At 36.9% G+C, this 21,383-nt stretch overlaps 1 protein-coding gene and 1 long non-coding RNA gene across 2 annotated transcripts in view; both read right to left on the bottom strand.

Moving 5' to 3' along the window:
- Positions 1-21,383, bottom strand: part of LOC100498539 (mucin-5AC) — a 61,724-nt gene that overhangs the window by 5,518 nt on the left and 34,823 nt on the right. The window contains exons 29-39 of the mRNA XM_031900756.1: positions 21,195-21,301; positions 20,302-20,678; positions 17,740-18,150; positions 11,605-12,263; positions 10,670-11,163; positions 9,889-10,358; positions 8,440-9,732; positions 3,962-5,931; positions 3,268-3,363; positions 1,305-1,345; positions 218-346 (exon numbers count right to left, since the gene is read on the bottom strand). Coding sequence (XP_031756616.1) covers positions 218-346; positions 1,305-1,345; positions 3,268-3,363; positions 3,962-5,931; positions 8,440-9,732; positions 9,889-10,358; positions 10,670-11,163; positions 11,605-12,263; positions 17,740-18,150; positions 20,302-20,678; positions 21,195-21,301 — 6,047 coding nt within the window. The remainder of the gene's footprint in view (positions 1-217; positions 347-1,304; positions 1,346-3,267; positions 3,364-3,961; positions 5,932-8,439; positions 9,733-9,888; positions 10,359-10,669; positions 11,164-11,604; positions 12,264-17,739; positions 18,151-20,301; positions 20,679-21,194; positions 21,302-21,383) is intronic.
- On the bottom strand, positions 9,693-10,015 carry LOC116410333. The gene is made up of 2 exons (XR_004222297.1): positions 9,889-10,015; positions 9,693-9,772 (listed from the first exon to the last, which is right to left on the bottom strand). It is a non-coding gene; the product is annotated as an uncharacterized LOC116410333 (long non-coding RNA).

Raw genomic sequence — 21,383 nt, 5'->3', positions numbered from 1 at the left:
TAGAATCCCAGCAAGAACAATTGACATTTATCCATATAACACAGTTTCTGGTGTTTACATTAATTATGGATTTAAATAGAAAAGTACAAAAAATAGGAAATTGTAGTTAAAGTTTAGTAAATAAAACACCGTTCCCCTCTAACAGCTTAGAACTGTACCAATTTGAATGCATAGAAAATATGCATTCAGCATTACAAAATCAAGAGGGGAAACTTACTTTTTCACAGGTTGTTTGACACACAACTGGTTGGCACTTTACTATATAGAACTGTGATCTTGTGTCCATTTCTTGAGAACATTCACATCTCCGACATGAATCTGCAGGTTGTGGGATATTTGATCCAACCTTAAAAAAAGGACATTAATGTACAATTATTTACAAATGATATAATATCTAGAACACAATTAGCTTTTTTTCTCCTTCCCAATTAACATACTGTGTTTTTATATTACAGGTATAAGACCTGTTATCCAGAATGCTTTGGATCTGGGACTTTCCGGATAAGGAATCATTCCATTATTTGGATCTCTATACCTTAAGTCTACTAAAAAATCATTTAAACATCATTTAAACCCAATAGGCTTGTTTTGCCTCCAATAAGGGGTAATTATATCTTAGTTGGGATCAAGTACAGGTACTGTTTTATTATTACAGAGAAAAGGGAATCATTTAACCATTAAATAAACCCAATAGGGCTGTTCTGCCCCCAATAAGGGGTAATTATATCTTAGTTAGCATCAAGTACAGGTACTGTTTTATTATTACAGAGAAAAGGGAATCATTTAACCATGAAATAAACCCAATAGGGCTGTTCTGCCCCCAATAAGGATGAATTCTATCTTAGTTGGGATCAAGTACAAGGTACTTTTATTATTACAGAGAAAAAGGGAATCATTTTTACAAATTAGAATTATTTGCTTATAATGGAGTCTGGATAACGGATTTCCGGATAAGGGATCCTTATACCTGTAATTGCATTAATTATTTTTCACCTGCTTTTTTTTTTTTTTTTTAATAAATGTTATTTCTTTATTAAAACATTAATATAAACTAGTGGTTAAATCCTAATGCCATCAACATACCAGACTATCCAACCTCAAAGTCTGTGGAAGGGAAGGAGTTACCCAAATGTCAGCCTTCTATTAGCTGTAGAACACCATCTACCAGCAACCATCCAATATGAGTTCAACAAGGGATACTGGGATTGGTGTCTGATCCTTGGTTGTTTTGGCGAGATAAAAATGAAGATTGGAACTTAAGCCATAAACTTATAAACTAATATCCATACAAAAATATACTTTACCTGATACACTTCAGTTCCTTGCACACAGACAGCATCAGGTACTGTTGGTAACAACAACAAAAACTGTAAAAACATCTCTGGGTTCACTTATTAAAGCTATGACTTCTAAACTTAACTTCTATTTAAGTCACTCATTTCCATCATTCAAAACATATTTGTCTGTGTTCTTAATAAACCTTTTCATTAGGCACAGAATAGGCTAGCAGGATGGAAACAGTAGAAAACAAATGACTTGGTTAACAGGATGGCAACAATACATTAGGCTATTTTTTAAACGGTTAGTTATTATATTACATTATATATATTTCCATGGAAACATTTGGGGTCTGGTGGGGAATCCTCATTACTTTTTTAAAAGCAGTAACTATTTTTAATATTAGTTGAAAAAAAGGAATACTGCTTTTTATTTAGGGAAGTCCCACAAAGACCTAGATTATATTACATTTAAAGGAGAAGGAAAGTCATTTTAGCATTTTACTGCCAATAAATTTGCCACATAAGTGCCACCTAGAACAATATATTTATTCTGCAGAAAGCATGAAACCTACCATACCTAAACCTACCATACCAAACAGCTTCAGAAGCTTTCTTCTTTTGCTTAAGATAGCAGCTGCCATTTTAGGTAGCTTCCTTCCTGCAGTCTCTAGCCTTTATAGCTGAGATCACACATTCCTAAGGGAGGGGAGCTTCTTAGCATTCTGGTGGGGGGGGGGGGGGCAGGAGAGAGAAGAGAGGAGAGAACTGCGCAGACTCTGTCCATGGGAATTAAGGATGTTTCTGAGAGAGGAAGTCAGACACTGGAGAGACAAGAAATCCTGCATATTGTGGGCTTCTGTACCAGCCCAAGGTAACCCTTAAGCAGAGCAGTTCTGTGCCCCCAAAGATGCCCCCAGTAGCTCCCCATCTTCTCTTCTGCTGAGTCACATGCTCTGTGCTGCTGTCACTTACCTGAGCTTAGGGACCAACAAACAATATACTGTATATAAAGAATATAAATATAATACAAGGCTGATTAGCAAATAACACAGATTATTGCTACATGGCAGCTCGGAAACCAGTATAATTAGCATTAGAATTTAGTAATAAGCCCTGTACAATCAGTATATATAGCAAATCTCATTTTCTGCTTTTTTTGTCACTGACAAAATTCAAGATAGGGAGCTCCTGCGACAACTTTAGGCTGGTGCAATAAGTTCAGTATATAAAATCCAACCACATTTATTTTTAAGGTTTAGTTTCATCCTTTACTTTAATCCTACCATAACTACTTTACTTTAATCCTACCATAACTTTTAGGGGCACATTTACTAATCCACGAACGTCCGAAAAGCGTCTGAATGCGGTTTTTTCGTAATGATCGGTGACAATTCGCGAAAGTTGTAATGGCTATGAAAAAGTTGCGACAATTCACGAAAGTCATAATGGCTATGAAAAAGTTGCGACAATTCACAAAATTTGTAATGGCTATGAAAAAGTTGCGACAATTCGCGCAAGTCATAACAGTCACGAAAAAGTCGCGACGGCGACGAAAAAAAACCGCGAAAAAGTCGCAAAATGTTCGTTTTCCAATCGGAATTTTTCTCATTCAGATTCGTGGATTAGTAAATCAGCCCCTTAGTGTGCTTCACAGTTATTATCTACAAATAATATAACCCAATCAGAACCATATGCTATCAGCTAGTAGTGGCTGACAGCAAAAATGTATAAAATATATATTGCTATATGACATACTGTATTGTAATTAATTACCAAATTCTCTAGTACCATCCTTGGAATCTATATATTGTATGTAGTGGTTTACAGCCACTTTTACAACCATTTTTCATTTTATATGAAATAGCAAAATGTTTCTAACATATTCCTACAACTGTATATACAAACATTACCTGAATCTCAGTTTGTAGTTTAGCATACATAAATACAATACCCACAATATGTAAAATAGTTCTACAATCACACTCACCACACGTAACATTGGGGCAGGAGTTAATTCGTGATTTCACAGCAGCAACGCGGAAGCCAGTTGAGCAGTTTGGCATGAAGCATTGACATTCATGTGCTTTGAGGAAACAAGTTTGTTTAGTAAACATTCTGAGATTTTAGTTTTGTGTTTTTAAACAGCCATTGTACAATATTGGGATTTTTAATATTACTGTAGATAAACTGAGAAAATGTGCCATGACTCTACAATAATGGAGATTCTACAAATTGTGACCACTATAAGTTAAAACTCCAAGCATTTCACCCTTCTGCTCTTCCTTTTATAGAGTATAAGCAGTAGAGGTTGAAAAAATACATTAAGTTGTATTTACTTGTTTCCATAAAGAATTCAAGCAACACATATTTTATATACTATTTTTTACAAGGTTCAATTTTCTTATCATCAGTCATGATGACTACAAATCACACACCAAAACATAACTGTTTACATCTTAACTCCTACACTTTAGTGGTAGCATTCCATAACTCCTGGAAAGCCTAAAACTACAAACCTGGTTACAAATGAATAACATTTTTGTACGAATTCACATACTCATTCTCCTTTCTCACCTCCACCTCAGAAATTCTTTCCTATGTTTAATAGCTGCTTTTACCTCTTATCAAATTAAGACCTACAGCTTTTATTTGATATATTCTCAATTGAAATCAGTACTTACGTGTACTCTTGGGTACAGGAACGGATGTAAAAGTTGCTAATTTTGTGGAAAATGTGTTGTTTGACGCAGGTGTAGATGAGCTTGATACTGAGACTGATACATCAGGTGGAGTATATGACACACTGGTAGAGAGAATGTCTCTTGAATCAGGCGTGGAGGATACTTTAGATGGTGGGGAGGTTATTAATATAGTTGAGTGTATGTCACTTGATCCAGGTGTAGATGATGTAGAGCTTGATATGGAGCTTGACACATCTGGTTGAGGATGTGAAACACTGGTAGAGTGACTTTCTTTTGAATCAGGTGTGGAGGATACTTTAGATGGTGGAGAGGTTATTAATTTTGTGGAGTGTATGTCTCCTGATCCAGGTGTAGATGATGCAGTGCTTGATACTGAGACTGATACATCAGGTGACGGATGTGAAACACTGGTAGAGTGAACTTCTCTTGTATCAGGTGTGGAGGATACTTTAGATGGTGGAGAGGTTATTAATATTGTGGAGTGTATGTCACTTGATCCAGGTGTAGATGATGTAGAGATTGATATGGAGCTTGACACATCAGGTTGAGGATGTGAAACACTGGTAGAGTGACTTTCTTTTGAATCAGGTGTGGAGGATACTTTAGATGGCGGAGAGGTTATTAATTTTGTGGAGTGTATGTCTCCTGATCCAGGTGTAGATGATGCAGTGCTTGATACTGAGACTGACACATCAGGTGAAGGATGTGAAACACTGGTAGAGTGAACTTCTCTTGTATCAGGTGTGGAGGATACTTTAGATGGTGGAGAGGTTATTAATATTGTGGAGTGTATGTCACTTGATCCAGGTGTAGATGATGTAGAGCTTGATATGGAGCTTGACACATCAGGTTGAGGATGTGAAACACTGGTAGAGTGACTTTCTTTTGAATCAGGTGTGGAGGATACTTTAGATGGCGGAGAGGTTATTAATTTTGTGGAGTGTATGTCTCCTGATCCAGGTGTAGATGATGCAGTGCTTGATACTGAGACTGATACATCAGGTGAAGGATGTGAAACACTGGTAGAGTGAATTTCTTTTGTATCAGGTGTGGAGGATACTTTAGATGGTGGAGAGGTTATTAATTTTGTGGAGTGTATGTCACTTGATCCAGGTGTAGATGATGTAGAGCTTGATATGGAGCTTGACACATCAGGTTGAGGATGTGAAACACTGGTAGAGTGACTTTCTTTTGAATCAGGTGTGGAGGAAACTTTAGATGGCGGAGAGGTTATTAATTTTGTGGAGTGTATGTCTCCTGATCCAGGTGTAGATGATGCAGTGCTTGATACTGAGACTGATACATCAGGTGAAGGATGTGAAACACTGGTAGAGTGAACTTCTCTTGTATCAGGTGTGGAGGATACTTTAGATGGTGGAGAGGTTATTAATATTGTGGAGTGTATGTCACTTGATCCAGGTGTAGATGATGTAGAGCTTGATATGGAGCTTGACACATCAGGTTGAGGATGTGAAACACTGGTAGAGTGACTTTCTTTTGAATCAGGTGTGGAGGATACTTTAGATGGCGGAGAGGTTATTAATTTTGTGGAGTGTATGTCTCCTGATCCAGGTGTAGATGATGCAGTGCTTGATACTGAGACTGATACATCAGGTGAAGGATGTGAAACACTGGTAGAGTGAATTTGTTTTGAATCAGGAGTGGAAGATTCTTTAGATGGTGGAGTAGTTGTTAATTTTGTTGAGCGTATTTCGCTTGATGCTGGTGTTGAAAATGATATACTTATATCAGGTATGGTGTAACTTGATGCACTTTTATCATGTGAAGAAGGTGATATAGTTGAAGATGATTCTTTATTTGATGGAACTGTTGATGACCCTGGTAGTGGAGGGTATGATTCAGATGGTTTCCACATAAGACAAGTTGTAGTTGGTGTGGGAGTTGTAGTTGTTGATGAAGTTGAAGAGGATGTACTGATGGTTGTCGTGGTACAATTTCCAACATATCTTTGTGGTTGGCAGGTATCATTGCATAATGCATAATATTCACAGCCAGCCTTGTCCATAATTGTAAAGAGACGCTCACCTACATCCCAAAATTAAAAAAGGTATTAAAAATGTTTGCATTGCAGATATTACAGTTGCCATTACAGTATTTTCTATTAGATGTTAATGTAATTATGTTAATATAATTTATTGTTAGTATCATTTACCATGGACAGTTGAAGGATGTGTAATTTTGGATGGAAATCTGGATAGCCAAACTGTGCTGATGCAGTCATTGTGTCCATAAAACAAATAACTGCACAGAAAATCTAAAGAAAGTGTAACCACTGCTAATTCCCAAAAGTGTGCCAGTAATGTGTGAGGCCATTACAAACGGCCTATGCAGAAATTATCTAATTTCTTTAGTGAGGTTGATTCATGCTGATTGAAAGAGGGATTCTATATGGTTTTAAATAAAATAAGGCCCACAGAGTTAAAAAAACAACGGCATGTTTAAAGCTTATGAAGAAAGCTTTTTCATTTTACTTTATATACTCGGGGTCCCTTAAGGCTCTGTCCTGGGCCCCTTACTACTTTCTCTCTCTATACCTCCTCACTTGGCAAATTAATCAATTCTTTTGGCTTTCAGTACCACCTATATGCTGATGATACTCAGATCTCTCCTAATCTCAACCTAGAGCTTCTAACTTGTGTCTCTTCCTGCCTGTCCGCTATCCCCACTTGGATGTCCAAACGTTACCTTAAATTAAACCTCTCTAAGACTGAATTGGTTCTCTTTCCCCCATTCAACACCCACATTGTTCCCGAGGTTTCTATAAAAGGTTAACAATTCTACCATCACCCCATCTTCCCAGGCCTGGTGCCTTGGGGTTATCCTTGATTCTGCCCTGTCCTTCACTCCTCATATCCAGTCACTTATCAAATCATGTCACTTTCACCTAAGAAATATTTCCAAAATACGATCATTTCTCAACCAAGATGCTGCCAAAATTCTTATTCACTTAATATCTCGCCTGGACTACTGTAACTCCCTATTAATTGGCCTTCCCCTCCAAAGACTGTCCCCTCTCCATAATGAATACTGCTGCCAGGCTCATACACCTCTCCAACTGCTCCTCCTCTGCCATGCCAATCCATGTATACCATCCAGGATAAAATTCAGACTAATGACTCTCACATTCAAAGCAGTTTTCCTTGAAATGGATGATGCAACACCCCTCATAAAAATCGGAACATCAGTATATGATTTCTTGTAGCTTCTTATAAAAAGTTTATAAAGAAAATAGTAGCCCTGGAGGTGTTATAAAGAGTTTCTAGCCAGCCTTCAGCCAGCTGGAGTTTATAGAGACACTAAACCAAGCAATAAAGCTTCACACCTTATTCTCTATAGAAGTTGACGATTAACTTAATTACATATGGAAAACAATTCACCAATTAGAAATCAACTGACAAAATGTAATCATCAATGAAAGAATTCACCAGGGAGCAAGCACTATGTCAGTCATCCTACTGTTATATTGCAAATGAGATTATTATGTAATTTTGACTTTATAATATTACATTAGACATAGAGATATAGGGTATACTTGTTCAGTGCTGGGAAAACTATGCTTAAACAATAAACATGTATTTAAATGTACACAAATCAGGTGGTGTTCTTATTGGAGGTTTCTTTTGCGCTTAATGTAGCTGTTGGCCATAAAGAGCTGGGTAAAAGTTGTAATATTATTTTAAGAATACAACCATGATGCTGACTGACTACTGCTGTCAGCATGTTTTAACCTTGATTTATGTCTATCTGCACAGCCTGTGAAATTAAACTATTGGCCTCTTTTTCATTTGCAGGGTAGGGGCAAAGTGCAAAAAATGGTGCAGGTCGCCATGTTTTCAAAATTTTGCACCTACGCTGTAGTTCTAAAATAGAGCACCCTTATCTTTCTCCAGTATACAGTAGTGCCTGCATTTGGCACAGCTCTTTTCCTGGGTGCATGAGGGAGGAGGCATGTAGAAGTTCCATTTCTTGTTCCCAACTTTCCCCTAACTTGTACACCAGTCAGACATGCAAAACTGGAAGCTCCAGTAGGCACAAGATGCAAAGTGGCCAGCATATGCAGACTACTCAATGGTGGAAGATGGAGCATGTAGCACTGCCCCTGCCACTAATCCAAAGTGATTGATCACAAAGGGTCAATATTGTTTGCAATTTAGTTCTCTTATAGTTGCAGCAATGGCAGTAGTATATGAGGACCCATAAGGAACAAATTCTCTTTTTGAAACCAAAGACTCTCTATTACTATACCTTAACAATAATACTGGAGTATGTAAATCGTACTACTAAATAATTACTAATATTTAATGTAATGCTGTTTTTACTATTATTGCAGTTGCATGAAGAAGAAAGACCAAAGGTTTATGCGGCCAAAATAAAAATGGTCAAATTTGATTTACTTACCCTTGGAATATAAGGTTGTCTCAACTTGGCAAAAACATCTTGTTGATGTGGTTACAGTTGAAAATGAAGTAGTTGGAGTTGATGTTGTCAATGACACAGTAGAGGAGGAAGTATGTTCGGATGTGGTGGTCTCTGTGCTTGTGGTTGAGATTGTTGTAGATAAAGTAGATGTACTAGGTGTAGATGATGTGGAAGATGTTGTGAATGATGTAGTAGGCACAGTTGAAATAGTTGTTCCAGATGTCGAAGTAATAGTGACTTGAGAGGAAGTTGTGAATGTTGTTGATGTGGTTGTTAGACTTGATGTTGTAGTTGTTGAATGGCTTGTTGTTACTGAGTGACTTGTAGTTTCTGGACTTGTTGTTGTGGTTGTTGAATGGCTTGTTGTAGTTTCTGGAATTGTTGTGGTTGTTGAATGGGTTGTTGTTTCTGGAATGGTTGTAGATGTAGAATGGCTTGTTGTTAAATGGGTTGTAGTTGTTTCTGGGATTGTTGTGGTTGTTGGAGTTGTTGAATGACTTGTTGTTGAATGAGTTGTTGTAGTTTCTGGAATTGTTGTAGTTGTTGAATGGCTTGTAGTTGTTTCTGGAATTGTTGTGGTTGTTGGAGTTGTTGAATGACTTGTTGTTGAATGGGTTGTCGTTGTTGGAGTTGTCTTTGTAGTTGTTGAATGGCTTGTTGTTGAATGGGTTGTTGTAGTTTCTGGAATTGTAGTTGTTGAATGGCTTGTTGTAGTTTCTGGAATTGTAGTTGTGGTTGTTGGACTTGTTGTTAAATGGCTTGTTGTAGTTTCTGGAATTGTAGTTGTTGAATGACTTGTGGTTGTTGGAGTTGTCGTTGTTGAATGGCTTGTTGTAGTTTCTGGAATTGTAGTTGTGGTTGTTGGACTTGTTGTTAAATGGCTTGTTGTAGTTTCTGGAATTGTAGTTGTTGAATGGCTTGTGGTTGTTGGAGTTGTTGTTGTTAAATGGCTTGTTGTAGTTTCTGGACTTGTAGTTGTTTGACTTGGTGTTGTTGAAGTTGTTGTTGGACTTGTTGTAGTTGTTGTAGTCATTGAACATGTTGTTGTGATGGATTGATTCCTGTAGCAACATCGAATTTTAATTTCATAGATATTGCATCTTTGGGATTTGTTCCCGTTTAGGCAAAGCAAACCAACTTCTTGCATGTTGCATCTTTGGCTTTGTTTGAATTCTTCTGATGAAAATATGAAATCTTTTACTCTACAATCAACTCTTGTAATAGTCATTGGACTCTCACAAATGGGAATATTATGGTCTCTAATGTTTTGAAAAGATTCAATATCTCCAGTTATGTCATGTTTTGGCGAGCTTACATCAATCCATTCAGTTGACGTACAGTAATAACAATCTGCAAAATGAGCAAAGTTAGCTGACTTTTAAACACATTGTGCTTTTTCTACCTGCTTGAAATATTTCTAACATACATACATACAAAAGTATTAAAAGAGATTGACAAGTACATACCTGGTATGAAGGTGGAAGTTGATGTAGTAGTTGTAATACTTGTTGTGGTCTCTGAAGTGGATGTAGATGTTGTAGTTGTTGGACTTGATGTTGTTGAAAGGGTTGTTGTAGTTTCTGGAATTGAGGTTGTTGAATGACTTGTTGTTGAATGGGTTGTAGTTGTTTCTGGAACTGTTGTAGTTGTTGAATGGGTTGTAGTTGTTTCTGGAATAGTTGTAGTTGTTGAATGGGTTGTTGTTGTTTCCGGAATTGTTGTGGTTGTTGGAGTTGTTGAATGACTTGTTGTTGAATGGGTTGTAGTTGTTTCTGGAACTGTTGTAGTTGTTGAATGGGTTGTGGTTGTTGAATGAGTTGTTGTTTCTGGAATTGTAGTTGTTGAATGGGTTGTGGTTGTTTCTGGAATGGTTGTAGTTGTTGAATGGGTTGTTGTAGTTTCTGAAACTGTTGTGGTTGTTGGAGTTGTTGAATGCCTTGTTGTTGAATGTGTTGTTGTTGTTTCTGGAATTGTTGTAGTTGTTGAATGGGTTGTTGTTGTTTCTGGAATTGTTGTAGTTGTTGAATGGGTTGTTGTAGTTTCTGGAATTGTTGTCATTGTTGAATGACTTGTTGTTGAATGGGTTGTTGTTGTTGAATGGCTTGTAGTAGTAGTTGTTTCTGGAATCGTTGTAGTTGTAGAATGGGTTGTTGTTGTTTCTGGAATTGTTGTAGTTGTTGAATGTGTTGTTGTTGTTTCTGGAATTGTTGTAGTTGTTGAATGGGTTGTTGTAGTTTCTGGAATTGTTGTGGTTGTTGGAGTTGTTGAATGACTTGTTGTTGAATGGGTTGTTGTTGTTGTTTCTGGAATTGTTGTAGTTGTTGAATGGGTTGTGGTTGTTGAATAAGTTGTTGTTGTTTCTGGAATTGTTGTAGTTGTTGAATGGGTTGTTGTTGTTTCTGGAATGGTTGTAGTTGTTGAATGGGTTGTTGTGGTTTCTGGAATTGTTGTGGTTGTTGGAGTTGTTGAATGACTTGTTGTTGAATGGGTTGTTGTTGTTGTTTCTGGAATTGTTGTAGTTGTTGAATGGGTTGTTGTTGTTGTTTCTGGAATTGTTGTAGTTGTTGAATGTGTTGTTGTTGTTTCTGGAATTGTTGTAGTTGTTGAATGGGTTGTTGTAGTTTCTGGAATTGTTGTGGTTGTTAGAGTTGTTGAATGACTTGTTGTTGAATGGGTTGTTGTTGTTTCTGGAACTGATGTAGTTGTTGAATGGGTTGTGGTTGTTGAATGAGTTGTTGTTTCTGGAATTGTTGTAGATGTAGAATGGCTTGTTGTTAAATGGGTTGTGGTTGTTTCTGGAATTGTTGTGGTTGTTGAATGACTTGTTGTTGAATGGGTTGTTGTTGTTTCTGGAATTGTTGTAGTTGTTGAATGGGTTGTTGTAGTTTCTGGAATTGTTGTGGTTGTTGGAGTTGTTGAATGGGTTGTAGTTGTTTCTGGAACTGTTGTAGTTGTTGAATGGGTTGTGGTTGTTGAATGAGTTGTTGTAGTTTCTGGAATTGTTGTGGTTGTTAGAGTTGTTGAATGACTTGTTGTTGAATGGGTTGTTGTTGTTTCTGGAACTGATGTAGTTGTTGAAAGGGTTGTGGTTGTTGAATGAGTTGTTGTTTCAGGAATTGTTGTAGTTGTTGAATGGGTTGTGGTTGTTTCTGGAATTGTTGTGGTTGTTGGAGTTGTTGAATGACTTGTTGTTGAATGGGTTGTAGTTGTTTCTGGAACTGTTGTAGTTGTTGAATGGGTTGTGGTTGTTGAATGCGTTGTTGTTGTTTCTGGAATTGTTGTAGTTATTGAATGGGTTGTTGTAGTTTCTGGAATTGTTGTGGTTGCTGGAGTTGTTGAATGGGTTGTGGTTATTTCTGGAATGGTTGTAGTTGTTGAATGGGTTGTTGTTGTTGTTTCTGGAATTGTTGTAGTTGTTGAATGGGTTGTGGTTGTTTCTGGAATTGTTGTGGTTGTTGGAGTTGTTGAATGACTTGTTGTTGTTTCTGGAACTGTTGTAGTTGTTGAATGGGTTGTGGTTGTTGAATGAGTTGTTGTTGTTTCTGGAATTGTTGTAGTTGTTGCATGAGTTGTTGTAGTTTCTGGAATTGTTGTAGTTTCTGAAATTGTTGGTGTTGTTGAATGGGTTGTTGTTGTTGTTTCTGGACTTGAAGTTGTTGAGTGGGTTGTTGTTTCTGAAATTGTTGTAGTTGTTGAATGACTTATTGTTGTTTCTGGAATTGTTGTAGTTGTTGAATGGGTTGTTGTAGTTTCTGGAATAGTTGTAGTTGTTAAATGGCTTGTGGTTGTTGGACTTGTGATTGTTGTAGTCATGGAACATGTTGTTGTGATAGATTGATTCCTGTAGCAGCATTGAATTTTAATTTCATAGTTATGGCAACTTGGAGATGTGTTCCCATTTAGGCAAAGCGAACCAACTTCTTTAATGTTGCATCTTTGTCTTTGTAAATCTTTTGCTCTACAATCAACTTTCGTAATAGTCATCGGACTCTCGCAAATGGGCATATTATTGTTTTTTAAATTTTCAAAAGAATTAATATCTCCGGTTATGTAGTGTTCTGGAGAGCTTACATCAATCCATTCAGTCGACTTACAGTAATAGCAATCTGCAAAATTAGCAAAGTTAGCTGCCTTTTATAAACATTGTGCTATTTCTACCTTAAGCCAGAAAAGCTAGTAGGTTAGTAAATATTCTAAATTACATTTTTTATCAGGCAGTTCAAGAACCTACAAGGAATGATGCTCTTTTGAACCTGGTGATATCTAATAAAAATATTATGTCTAACATTTGTGTGGGTGAGCATTTAGGGAACGGTGATCATACATGAGGGTTGATTCACTAAAGTGCGTTAAAACGTGCGCTATTTATAGCATGCGTTAAAAATGTATATATGAGTTAATTTAGACGCGATGTTGTTTGCGTTATTTAAGTCGTGAAGATTTTTGTGCGGTATTTGACGGAAAGTGTGCTAATCAACGCATCGCGCACAAATAGTTGTCGCGTGTGAAAAAACACACACTATATTAGCCATACACGGCATTACTTTCGTAAAACTACTTTTCTGAAAATGCCCATTTCCCTGCAAACTGGAGGCTGCATCACTCTAGGGCCAACACAGACTTGAATAAATAACACTGCAAAGTCCATATTGTGTTGCCAAAAGCTCATTAACTGTACTTTTCTATAATTACCGCCTGCCCCAAGTAGGTGTTAATTTTCACACAGACAAATGTGATATTTAGCGCGTCTAAGTGTTTGCGAATCATGTGTTAGTATTATTTCGGTACTCAAATTAACGCATGCATTAAAATTAACGCATGCAGTAGTGCGAAATTTAACGCACGTGATATGTGACTTAACGCATGCATTAATACTTTAGCGAATCGCGTGGTTTTTTTGCGTCAATTTTAACGCAAAAAAACGTGCAATAAAACTTATCGTCCTATAGTGAATCAACCCTATGGTCTCTTTTGAGACTGCTCTATAAGGGATTATCTAAAACACTAAATATTAGATGTGCTAACTTTGACAGTATAAGAGTTTCTCTGCACTGTATCAACTGAAAAAGACTTTTCACTTGGTTAAACACAGAAGGAAAATGTAATATTGTAAGCAAGGAAATGCGTATCAAAGCCAAACCTTTATGGTTGAATAAAAGTGTTAGTGATGAGGTTTGTAAGAAAAAACATGCTTTTAAAACATATCTTGTATAAATAAATTTAAAGCAACTGGACTTGTTCGGTAATTGAAGACGTTTCACTACTTATCCGAGCAGCTTCTTCAGTTCAACTGACTGGTATGGGAAGTCCTCAGCATATATACTCTTCCACTAATCCAATCAGTCAGTTGAACTGAAGAAGCTGCTCGGATGAGTAGTGAAACGTCTTCAATGATTACTTAACAAGTCCAGTTGCTTTAGATTTATTTATACTAGATATACCATGACCTGGATGAATGAAAATCTTCATAGACATGCTTTTAAAACATTCAAGTTAGCTGGGACAGCAGAAACTTTCATCAGGTACAAAGAAGCAAATAAAGCAAAAAAGCTATCAGGCAAGCGAAAATAGAGATGGAAAGGGGTATTGCAACAAGGAGTTAAAGGAATCCAAAATGATTTTTTAAATATGTCAATAGTAAAAAAATGAAGCAAGAAGGGGTGGGACCCTTATCGCAGGGGGTCACTTTGTCGATGAGTACAGTGAAAAATACTTTTTCATCAATCTACATAACTGAGGAGCCAGCTAATGAAGGCTTCTATTTTAATAGACCCAATTCTAATAATATAACTACTGACGCATGGGTCACTCAGGAAGAAATTAAAAACAGACTTGAACATGTAAAATTTAACAAAGGTCAGGACCGGATGGTATTCATCCCAGGGTATTAAATGAGCTTATTGCTATGACTAGCAAACCTCTTCACTTAATTTTTCAGGATTCATTGAGGTCTGGCATGGTGCTGAGGGACTGGTGAATTGTTAATGTGGTTCCGTTATTCAAAAAGGGATCCTATTCTCAGCCTGAGAACTATAGGCCTGTTAGCATGACATCAGTGGTAGGAAAGCTTTTGGAAGGGGAAATAAGGCATAGGATACTTGAATACATTGCAAATCACAATACTATACGTTTGTGCCAACATGGTTTTATGCGTAACAGATCTTGCCAGACTAATTTAATTGCCTTTTATGAGAAGGTGAGTAGTAAGCTCAGTGCTGGAATGGCAGTGGATGTTATGTACTTGAAATATTGGCCTGGAACATAACATTTGTACTTGGATAGAGAACTGACTGAAGGATAGATTACAAAGAGTGGTGGTAAATGGAACATTTTCTAACTGGATCAGTGTTGTTAGGGGAGTATTTCAAGGTTCTGTCCTTGGTACTTTGCTATTTAACGTGTCTATTAATGACCTGGAGATGGACATAAAGGGGTATATTTATCATGCTGTGTAAAAAGTGGAGTAAAACATTACCAGTGATGGTGTTCATTACAGCCAATCAGATGCTTTGCTTTGATTTTCTAACTGTTAAAAATCTAATTGCTGATTGGTTGCCCTGGGCAACATCACCGCATACCCCATAAAGTACTGTTTTTTTTGCTGATGATACTAAATTGTGCAGGATGCTGCAGAGTGATTTGACAAAATTGGAAAACTGGGCAGTAAAATGGAAAATGAGGTTCAATGTTAAAAAGTGTAAAGTTATGCACTTTGGTAGAAATAATATAAATGCAAGTTATAAATGAAATGGTAGTGTTTTGGGGGGATCCTTATTCGAATAGAATCTTGGAGGTAACAAGTTGTCTAATTCCAGGCAGTGTCATTCAGTGGCTACTAAAGCAAATAAAGTGCTGTCTTGCATAAAAAGGGGCACCAGGGGCTATTCGTATAGATTAGAGAAACTGAACTTTCATTTGAAGCAGAGTAGATGCATAGGCGGATTTTCAATAAGGCTAGGGGAGGCAAAGCCTCCCCAAACCTGCTTGGCACCTTAAAAAAACAACTCAATTTCTGCAAAGTCCTGAAACCCTTAACATCAGAAAATCTTCTTGTGTTTTTGCAAGCTCCGGTTCTGCTGTAATCAGCTGTGCTCTGATTGGAACTTTCTTCTTGGGATTCTCCAATCAGAGCACAGCTTTCTTGACAGACAGTAAAATTGACCAATCAAGGCGCAGATGCAGACAGGGCTCGGGAGATATTACAAACTAAAGGCAGTGCAGAAATGAACACTGAAAATAAGAATCTGCAGGCTGTAACCTTTACCTAAGAACCTCACCAAACCTAAACTTTTGCTGCAGATTTCATCCCATATACTGTTCTAGAGTCACTAGCTGAAATTAAATTGTTTTTTGTCACCTTACATCTATAATATCCCTATCACCTATCTTAACAGATGGATGGTAAGTTATCTCTTTCCCCCTGAAAAAGCTAATTGTGCTTTTATATATTTGTTGTTTTATGCACTTACTATTTTTTTTTTTTTTTTTTACTTTTGTCATTGTTTTGTTCATTTCTAGTTAGTTACAGTGGGAACAATTATGTGTATCAGTGCCAGTGTTATAGTGTCAGGCTATGCCTGAATATCTGCCATCTGTACCCACTGTATATAATGTGCCTGGGATGTCAGTACCCACTGCATCTCTCTCTATAAAACTAACGAAAACACATCTAAAGGGGAGGTTCACTTTTAAGTTAACTTTTAGCATGTTATAGAATCACCTATTCCTAGCAACTTTGCAATTGGTCTTCCTACTTAATTTTTTTTATAGTTCTTGAATAATTTGCCTTTTCTTCTGCCTCTTTCCAGCTTTCAAATGGGGGTCAGCCAAAAAGTATAGCTCTGCAAGGCTACAATTTTTTTATTGTTGTAACTTTTAATTACTTATTTTTCCATGCAGGCCCCTTAACTCTTCCTATTCCCATCTCTCGCTTACACGACTGCCTGGTTGCTAGGGTAAATAAGACCCTAGCAACCAGATAGCTGCTGAAATACCAAATGGAGGTGAACTACCCCTTTAAGCTAACTAATAACAAACACAAATGGATGGAGAACCCCACACAGAAGTGCATGTATGAATACTCAGGGGCTGATTCAATAAAGGTCGTTAATGCTTAATGCATAGTTTTATGCGTTAAAAATGGATATGTTCGATAATTAAGTACCGACTCATCAAAATCATTTTGCATGCGTTACTATTCGCATGCATCGCATTGAGGTAATTATCAAATAGAAATAATACTAACACATAAGTCACAGACATATTTGAAGCGTTAAAAACATAAAATGTGGCAATAATTACTGTGAAACTTAACGCCTTCCAGGAGTAGGCGTTACTAAACAACATTGCAGCTGGTGATTGTCTGTGGTGACAAGATGGAGTTTGCAGTTAGATTTTTTTAAGTATAGAGTGATGCATCCACTAGTTTTCAGGGAAGTGGTAATTTTCAGAACAGTAGTTTTTAGAAAGTAACGGTTACGTGCGTAATAGCGTGCGCTAAAATCACTCGCTACGAAATAACGCATAAATATATCGCATGGTTTAGAATATCGCTTAAAAATATGTAATCGCCAGATAAATAACGACAATAACATTGCTACTTAATTCAGACAAGTGTCCTTTTAGTGAATCGATCATTAATTCTCAAAATATAAGAAGTGGTAATATTTTTAACACATGCTATAAATATCACTAATTTTTTCGGCCTGTAGTGAATTGGCCCCTTGATATTTTAGGGTAAAAAAAAGCACTCCCATCTGTACTTTTGCACAGTATCCCTGGAAGTCAGTGGGAACCGCAAGAGGTAGTTGGGAGGTTAATTATTTACACCAGCAGCGAATCCACAAAGTCTCACATTAACTTTAGGTCAGTCTATGTATGGCCCATCTTTAGCCTCCTAAAGAAAAAAATTATCCTCTGCCTATGAGTAGGTGTTTTATTACAGTGAGGGTAGTGAGGCTGTGAAATGCCATTCTGAGTGATGTTGTGATGGCAGATTCTTTTTATGCCTTTAAAAGGGGCTTGGATGATTTCTTGAACAAGCATAATATACAAGGCATCAATCTACAATTAGTATTGATGTTGGCATATGAGGTTTATGTATGTGAGTGTATAGATAGGTCAGTATGGGTCTGTATGTGAGTGTATAGATAGGTCAGTATGGGTCTGTATGTGAGTGTATAGATAGGTCAGTATAGGTTTGTGTGAGCTGGGTTCACTTGGAGGGATTGAACTTGATGGACTCTCGTCTTTTTTCAACCCTATGTATGTAACTATGTTTAAAAGTAAAATATATTTAAAGAGATTGACAAAAATACCTGGTATAATGGTGGAAGTTGATGTAGTAGTTGTAATACTTGTTGTGGTCTCTAAAGTGGATGTAGATGTTGTAGTTGTTGGACTTGACGTTGTAGTTGTTGAATGGGTCGTTGTAGTTTCTGGAATAGTTGTAGTTGTTGAATGGCTTGTAGTTGTTTCTGGAATTGTTGTAGTTGTTGAATGGGTTGTTGTAGTTTCTGAAATTGTTGTGGTTGTTGGAGTTGTTGAATGACTTGTTGTTGTTTCTGGAATTGTTGTAGTTGTTAAATGGGTTGTGGTTGTTTCTGGAATTGTTGTAGTTGTTAAATGGGTTGTTGTAGTTTCTGAAATTGTTGTGGTTGTTGGAGTTGTTGAATGACTTGTTGTTGTTTCTGGAATTGTTGGAGTTGTTAAATGGGTTGTGGTTGTTTCTGGAATGGTTGTAGTTGTTGAATGGGTTGTTGTTGTTTCTGGAATTGTTGTGGTTGTTGGAGTTGTTGAATGGGTTGTTGTTGTTTCTGGAATTGTTGTAGTTGTTGAATGACTTGTAGTTGTTTCTGGAATTGTTGTGGTTGTTGGAGTTGTTGAATGACTTGTTGAATGAGTTGTTGTAGTTTCTGGAATTGTTGTAGTTGTGAAATGGGTTGTGGTTGTTTGTGGAATGGTTGTAGTTGTTGAATGGGTTGTTGTAGTTGTTGAATGGGTTGTTGTAGTTTCTGGAATTGTTGTGGTTGTTGGAGTTGTTGAATGACTTGTTGTTGTTTCTGGAATGGTTGTAGTTGTTGAATGGGTTGTGGTTGTTTCTGGAATTGTTGTAGTTGTTGAATGGGTTGTTGTTGTTGTTGTTTCTGGAATTGTTGTAGTTGTTGAATGGGTTGTTGTAGTTTCTGGAATTGTTGTGGTTGTTGGAGTTGTTGAATGCCTTGTTGTTGAATGGGTTGTTGTTGTTTCTGGAATTGTTGTAGTTGTTGAATGGCTTGTAGTTGTTTCTGGAATTGTTGTGGTTGTTGGAGTTGTTGAATGACTTGTTGTTGAATGAGTTGTTGTAGTTTCTGGAATGGTTGTAGTTGTTGAATGGGTTGTAGTTGTTTCTGAAACTGTTGTGGTTGTTGGAGTTGTTGAATGACTTGTTGTTGAATGGGTTGTTGTAGTTTCTGGAATTGTTGTAGTTGTTGAATGGCTTGTAGTTGTTTCTGTAATTGTTGTGGTTGTTGGAGTTGTTGAATGACTTGTTGTTGTAGTTTCTGGAATGGTTGTAGTTGTTGAATGGGTTGTAGTTGTTTCTGGAACTGTTGTGGTTGTTGGAGTTGTTGAATGACTTGTTGTTGAATGGGTTGTTGTTGTTGTTTCTGGAATTGTTGTAGTTGTTGAATGGGTTGTTGTAGTTTCTGGAATTGTTGTGGTTGTTGGAGTTGTTGAATGACTTGTTGTTGAATGGGTTGTTGTTGTTTCTGGAATTGTTGTAGTTGTTGAATGGCTTGTAGTTGTTTCTGTAATTGTTGTGGTTGTTGGAGTTGTTGAATGACTTTTTGTTGTAGTTTCTGGAATGGTTGTAGTTGTTGAATGGGTTGTAGTTGTTTCTGGAACTGTTGTGGTTGTTGGAGTTGTTGAATGACTTGTTGTTGAATGGGTTGTTGTTGTTTCTGGAATTGTTGTAGTTGTTGAATGGGTTGTTGTAGTTTCTGGAATTGTTGTGGTTGTTGGAGTTGTTGAATGACTTGTTGTTGAATGGGTTGTTGTTGTTTCTGGAATTGTTGTAGTTGTTGAATGGCTTGTAGTTGTTTCTGTAATTGTTGTGGTTGTTGGAGTTGTTGAATGACTTTTTGTTGTAGTTTCTGGAATGGTTGTAGTTGTTGAATGGGTTGTAGTTGTTTCTGGAACTGTTGTGGTTGTTGGAGTTGTTGAATGACTTGTTGTTGAATGGGTTGTTGTTGTTTCTGGAATTGTTGTAGTTGTTGAATGGGTTGTTGTAGTTTCTGGAATTGTTGTGGTTGTTGGAGTTGTTGAATGACTTGTTGTTGAATGGGTTGTTGTTGTTTCTGGAATTGTTGTAGTTGTTGAATGGCTTGTAGTTGTTTCTGTAATTGTTGTGGTTGTTGGAGTTGTTGAATGACTTGTTGTTGAATGGGTTGTTGTTGTTTCTGGAATTGTTGTAGTTGTTAAATGGCTTGTAGTTGTTTCTGTAATTGTTGTGGTTGTTGGAGTTGTTGAATGACTTGTTGTTGAATGGGTTGTTGTTGTTTCTGGAATTGTTGTAGTTGTTGAATGGGTTGTTGTAGTTTCTGGAATTGTTGTGGTTGTTGGAGTTGTTGAATGACTTGTTGTTGAATGGGTTGTTGTTGTTGTTTCTGGAATTGTTGTAGTTGTTGGAGCTGTTGAATGACTTAATGTTGAATGAGTTGTAGTTTCTGGAATTGTAGTTGTTGAATGGCTTGTAGTTGTTTCTGGAATTGTTGTGGTTGTTGGAGTTGTTGAATGACTTGTTGTTGAATGGGTTGTTGTAGTTTCTGGAATTGTTGTAGTTGTTGAATGGGTTGTAGTTGTTTCTGTAATTGTTGTGGTTGTTGGAGTTGTTGAATGACTTGTTGTTGAATGGGTTGTCGTTGTTGGAGTTGTCTTTGTAGTTGTTGAATGGCTTGTTGATGAATGGGTTGTTGTAGTTTCTGGAATTGTAGTTGTTGAATGGCTTGTTGTAGTTTCTGTAATTGTTGTAGTTGTTGAATGGCTTGTGGTTGTTGGAGTTGTCATTGTTGAATGGCTTGTTGTAGTTTCTGGAATTGTTGTTGTGGTTGTTGGACTTGTTGTTAAATAGCTTGTTGTCGTTTCTGGAATTGTCGTTGTTGAATGGCTTGTTGTAGTTTCTGGACTTGTAGTTGTTTGACTTGGTGTTGTTGAAGTTGTTGTTGGACTTGTTGTAGGTGATGTAGTCATTGAACATGTTGTTGTGATGGATTGATTCCTGTAGCAGCATTGAATTTGAATTTCATATTTTTTGCATCTTTGAGATTTTTTCCCATTTAGGCAAAGCGGACCAACTTCTTGCATGTTGCATTTTTGGCTTTGTTTAAAATGTTTTGATGACAATTTGGAATTTTTTACTCTACAATCTAATCTCATAATGGTCATTGGACTCTCACAAATGGGAACATTATTGTTTCTGATGTTTTCAAAGGTTTTAATATCTGCTGTTATTTTATTTTCTGGAGAGCTTACATCAATCCATTTGGTCAATTTACAGTAATAACAATCTGCAAGATGTAAAATGATCAGACTTAGCAACATTCTACTTGTACATGCCTAGAATATTTCCAACATATCTATGTATAGCAGTATACCCGGTTTTTAATGTTAACAGCTTAAAAGCGATTAATATTGATATACCTGGGGTAATGGTGGATGTTGATGTAGTAGTAATACTTGTAGTAACTGGAGTGGAAGTTGTATGTGTGCAAGGGGCATCTGTAGTATATCTTACAATTGTTCCATTCTCACATCTGGCATAATTACATCCTCCCAGTTTATCAGGGGTACTGTAAATTGGCTGTGATGTTGTATACGTTGTCATGTCGTACTCGCAACAACCTGTGAAAGAATTAAAAAAAAAACATGAAATCTATATCATTTTTATTACATACAAAAAGTGCTTTGAATTTTTTTTTAATAA

This window comes from Xenopus tropicalis, chromosome 4, assembly GCF_000004195.4.
Source record: "Xenopus tropicalis strain Nigerian chromosome 4, UCB_Xtro_10.0, whole genome shotgun sequence".
Taxonomy (NCBI): Eukaryota; Metazoa; Chordata; class Amphibia; order Anura; family Pipidae; genus Xenopus; species Xenopus tropicalis.
The sequence above is the reverse complement of the archived record's forward strand: the minus strand, read 5'-3'. Positions and strand labels throughout refer to the sequence as shown.